We start from the raw sequence: 5,187 nt of genomic DNA, 5'->3' as shown, positions 1-5,187 counted from the left end.
GATAATGTCGTGTCCAATTCATGTGATAACCTCTTTGGAATGTAGTACTTGAGAATTACTTCGTCAAGTATGTGGTATCTAGAAAATATAGGGTTTCACGTGAAAAAGGGGTAAGACAGAAAGTATAAAAAGGGATTGGTTGGTTTAGAAAAAGTTTGGGGGTTTTCAATGCAAAATCATGTGATTCTTAAAACCCTAGATTCCTGCAGGACTTGTTGTCCTGGCGTTGCACTTCCTGGCTGTTTCTTATCAGATGGTTAGCTTTGGCTTGCTGCTACACCCCTAGTTCTTCTATTTAAACCCGAGGAGGCTAACCTCGGGGATACATACCATGCATCAAACGAGAAACAAAAAATCCAGCGATCACTCAGCAAAGCCACCGATGTCATCACTCCTGTTGTTTGTGCTGCTCCTTGCAGCAAAGGCAGGCACTGCAGACAGCGTCCCCGCGAGACCGGGCTGCCAGGCTCTCTGCGGAGGCGTGGAGATACCATACCCATTCGGCATCGGCACCATCTGCTCCCGCAAAGGCTTCGAGATCGACTGCATCAACAACGGCAGCGCCGGCGAGATTCCCGTGCTACCTACGCCCGACCAGAACATCCGGGTGCTGCACCTGTCCGTGTCGCCATTCCCAGAGGCTCGGGTGGTTCTTCCGGTGGCATGGCAGTGCTTCAACTCCACCGGAGACGTCACTGGGAGCTACGCGGGCGACGTCGACTTCAACAGAGAGGGCGTATATCGCATCTCCAACACACAGAATGAGCTCTTCGTCCTCGGCTGCAACACCTATGCCTACAACAATGGCGTCAGGGTGTACGACAGCCGCTTCAGTTACAAGTACTACACGGGATGCATCACCGTCACCAATGACAAAACGGACCCCCGTGATGATGCCTGCGCGGGCCTCGGCTGCTGCCGCGTCGACATCCCGCCAGGCATCACGGATACCAGCATGACCATATCTGGCTGGTCGCACGCCAACCAGGAGTTCTGCCCCTGCGACTATGCCTTCATCGTAGAGAAGGGCAACTACACCTTCAAGGCATCCGACCTTATATCCAACAACCAGACCATGCCTCTGCATGTGGACTGGACCATGCCGCTGCGTCTCGACTGGGCCATCCGCGACAACGGCTCGACGACTGCCGTCTCCTGCGCTCAGGCACCCAACAAGACTGATCATGAGTATGCCTGCCTTAGCAACCACAGCGAGTGCATCAACTCAACCAATGGCCCTGGGTACTTCTGCAATTGTACCCAAGGCTACGAGGGTAACCCCTACGTCGTTGGTGGATGCACGAGTAAGTAGCCTTGATACATGGATCTTTTGTATCTTATCTTAGGCTTTAACGGCGCCTGAATTCTCACCATGCACTATATTTTAGATATTCTCATAGATTAATTAAAAACAACTAATCATTAATTTGATAGACTCTCACAATCGTCATCAATAATATTCTTTGGATCCATTGTATTTTAAATAAAAAAATACTGACCTCTATCATTCTGAAAATATGTAAAGTAACTCCTAATCATAGCATCTAAATTACCCACCTTTGGCATTATGAAAGATGATAATTCAAAATAACCCCCTATAATTATATTTAAGTTTCTCACCTCTATCTTTATGAAAGACGATTCAAAATAAAAACCCACAATTTACATCTAAAATACAAAGCTCTGCAATTATGGAAGATAATTTAAATAGCCCCCTATTGTTCAATCTAAATTACTCACCACTGCAATTATAAAAAGATAATTTAAAATAACCACCTAATTTTTAGAATTATCTCTATCTGTCATTATCAAAAATAATGCAAAGTAACACGCCACATTTGCATTCCAATTAGCCATATATGCATTTAGGAAAGAAAATATACTAATATAAGTTTCATGAAAAAAATCAATATCCATAGAGGATGCTACATATCTCTAAATTACACACTTCAATAGCTATGAAGTTAAAAGTAAGCACAATCTTATGTTCGACTATATAGACCAAGTAATTGTGTATCGATTAGACAATTTTTTAATAGTATAGAAGCATGAAAAATATTTGGCTAACAAAGCAAATAACAATGATACTGATAATTCACTTTAAGTATATTAATACTCCAAGAGAATAAATTTTATAAGTTTTTGTAAATTAGTTGTTTATACATTTTAACTCGGTAATTGTAATTTAATTTGAAGTATTCATGGTTTCTTAAACATATGGACTAATTTTTCAGCAATTATAAGTATCTTTCTATAACAACTAATATACATACTAATGATAACAACAAATTATTTAAATTATTAATAACCATGTCAATATTATTACTTTAGGTATATTATACATTTTAACTAATATATTGACATATCTATATTGATTGTATAAATTTACTGTATATATAATTATTTGATAAACACAGACATAACTAATCTTTAGTAGTCAGAGGTACTTAACAATAACTAACGCTTACATCTCCTAAGATTCTTGTCCCATGCGCGAGCACAAGTTGATGGACTATTACTTGACTTTTAAAACAAAATAACATTACTTCACTAATTAGAAGTTACTTATTTGAAAGTTTATTGTAAAAGTTAAGAACCCAACTCTAGACTTATTTACTTATTTGGAGGTTCAAAGCTACAGATATACTCTAGCTTGTAAACAAATTTCTAAAATAGCAACAACTACTTTAAATTTTTCATTTTAAATAGGTGGGATTATTTTTTGAATTTTTGGAAGTCTTAGGTGGTTTATTTAATTTCCTTGTCAATTCTCTATACCGTACTTCATGTTTTCTTTAATCAAAAAGAGTTTCAAGATTTTACAGCTTTATTTCCTTTATTTTCTATTTACCTTATACATGTGATTATTGCACAAATTATTGTGTTGTTGACGAATGACATTTTTGTGATTATGGCAACTATATACAGATATCAACGAATGCCAATATCCACAAAGATATCCTTGTCCAAGTGGTAGCAAATGCATTGACACAAACGGAGGCTACAAGTGTAAATGCAATTTATTCCGAAGAGGAGAGGAATGTCGTCCCATAATTCCCATGACTGTTGTTGCTCTATTAGGTGAGCATAAAAGTCAGTATAAGCTAATTAGGTTCTTTTGTAGCTCTATGTTTATTACACATTGCTTATTTCTCTTATTTTTCACATTATCCATGTGATGCTATATTTCTATTGATGAAAGAAATGAATGGAACTAGGGTTAGGGGTAATTTATACACGGTAATAAAATATAGCACACAAATATATGTACATGTATATGCATGTATATACATACATGGACATAATATATATATAACTCAAATCAGTATAGTAATTATCGTAACTCAAAGTGGCCATAGAATAAGTCATTCTATATAGCCAGCTATAGAACAGTACTTCTATATATGTAAATTCCTTTTTAATCGGAGGTGTAGCCACTATCATGTTTATATCTCAAGATTTAGGATGTATATGGCCTGATGAAGCGTATGTATATAGAATATGTGATCATACTAGATCATCTAGAATAGTATATGTCAAGTATGCAAGTATACACAAAATATGTGGTTATACTTATTTTATATATTAATACGGTGGTATTATAACAATATATTAAAAAATATGTGTTCCTCTGAAATTTTGTTTACATAGTAAGATTTGGTGTATCTTAAAATATGTATCTAAACATACTAAAATTGATAAACGAGTATTCATATGCATGGCTGTTTATTGAAGATGGGAGTAGCTACACCTAGGAGTAGGAAAAAACTCACCATGTATTCAAACACACACACATGTGTATGTGTCATATCAGAAAGCAAGATAGAAATAAAGAAAGTGTCAACAGAGGGCTCATAACTTTGTCTCTTTAATGTACAAATGCATATATAGATATAATTGAAATTTAATCCTACCTGCTACACACTGTGTTTGTAGGAACGTTTGTCGCAATCTTTTTTCTAGTGCTCCTACTCTGGTTCATTTACATGGATGGAAAGCGGCGAGTGAAGAGGGCCTGCTTTGACAAAAATGGGGGTGAAGTACTTAAGGAAGCAGCTGGCATTGCCATATTCACACAAGAGCAGCTGAACAAAATAACAAACAACTACGACACCCCCATTGGAAAAGGTGCCTTCGGCAGCGTCTTCTTGGGAGAAATCAACGAGAAGGAGCGAGTTGCGGTTAAACGTTCTCATTTTGAGAACAAGAAAGGTGGTCAGCTTCAGCAAGGGGGTGAATTTGTGAATGAGATCACCTTCCAGTTCCAAAATAGACACCCAAACCTGGTTCGCCTTGTTGGGTGCTGTTTGGAGACAAATATCCCTGTTCTGGTCTACGAGTATATCAGTAATGGGAACCTCTACAACCTACTTCATGGGCAGAGGGATAAGGTGCTCCTGCTAAGGACACGCCTCAACATTGCCATTGGCTCTTCAGAAGCTCTTGCTTATATGCATTCACATGCTGATCGTGACCGCATCCATGGTGATGTCAAGACTGCCAATATCCTCTTGAATGACAACCTCATGCCCAAGGTCTCCGATTTTGGATCATCGAGGCTTTTGTCAACCGCTAAGTATGCCACGGCTGTGGCAGCAGATATGAGCTACATAGACCCAATGTATATGATGACACATCGTTTTGTACCAAAGAGTGATGTCTACAGCTTTGGAATCGTTCTTCTTGAGCTGATAACCCGGAAGACGGTCCGGTATGGGAAAGATAGAAGCCTGCCCGTGGACTTTGTCAAGTCTTCTAAAGAGAAGGGCAATGCAAGGGAATTGTACGACGGCAACATTTTGTCTCATGATGGTGATCAATGTCACTATTGTGGAGAGTGCCTTGACAAGATTGGCGCTCTTGCAGTCCAATGTCTGATGTACGACGTTGACGATAGACCCACAATGGCAGAGGTAGTGGATGAATTGAAGCAAGCAGCCAATCTAGTGGATAATTGCAAGCAGCGAGCCATCGTCTCCCAGCATACTGTTGCTCATGTTTGAGTTAAGTTAAAGGCGCGTATGAAACATGATGAAGAAAGTGCTTCGTCAGCTCAAGCTAGCTACATTATAGTACTATAGTGATCAAATTTATCTTTCATCACTATATATAACTACATATCCAGCTTGTATGTGTTTATGCACGCAATTGCACTATATTTTTATTTTATGTATTTGCATGGCTGAA

The 5,187-nt window shown here is 38.6% G+C and overlaps 1 protein-coding gene across 1 annotated transcript; it reads left to right on the top strand.

Annotated features, from left to right (window-relative positions):
• Positions 1-263: 263 nt before the first annotated feature.
• LOC136482854 (wall-associated receptor kinase 2-like) lies at positions 264-5,187 on the top strand. Its single transcript, XM_066480030.1, has 3 exons — positions 264-1,304; positions 2,929-3,081; positions 3,937-5,187. Exons 1-3 carry the CDS (start codon positions 332-334, stop codon positions 5,001-5,003), a joined length of 2,193 nt encoding a protein of 730 aa, XP_066336127.1. The 5' UTR covers positions 264-331; the 3' UTR covers positions 5,004-5,187.

The sequence above is a fragment of the Miscanthus floridulus genome, chromosome 9 (assembly GCF_019320115.1).
Source record: "Miscanthus floridulus cultivar M001 chromosome 9, ASM1932011v1, whole genome shotgun sequence".
Lineage (NCBI taxonomy): Eukaryota > Viridiplantae > Streptophyta > Magnoliopsida > Poales > Poaceae > Miscanthus > Miscanthus floridulus.
Note: the sequence above shows the minus strand (reverse complement) of the source record. Positions and strands in the feature narration are given on the sequence as shown.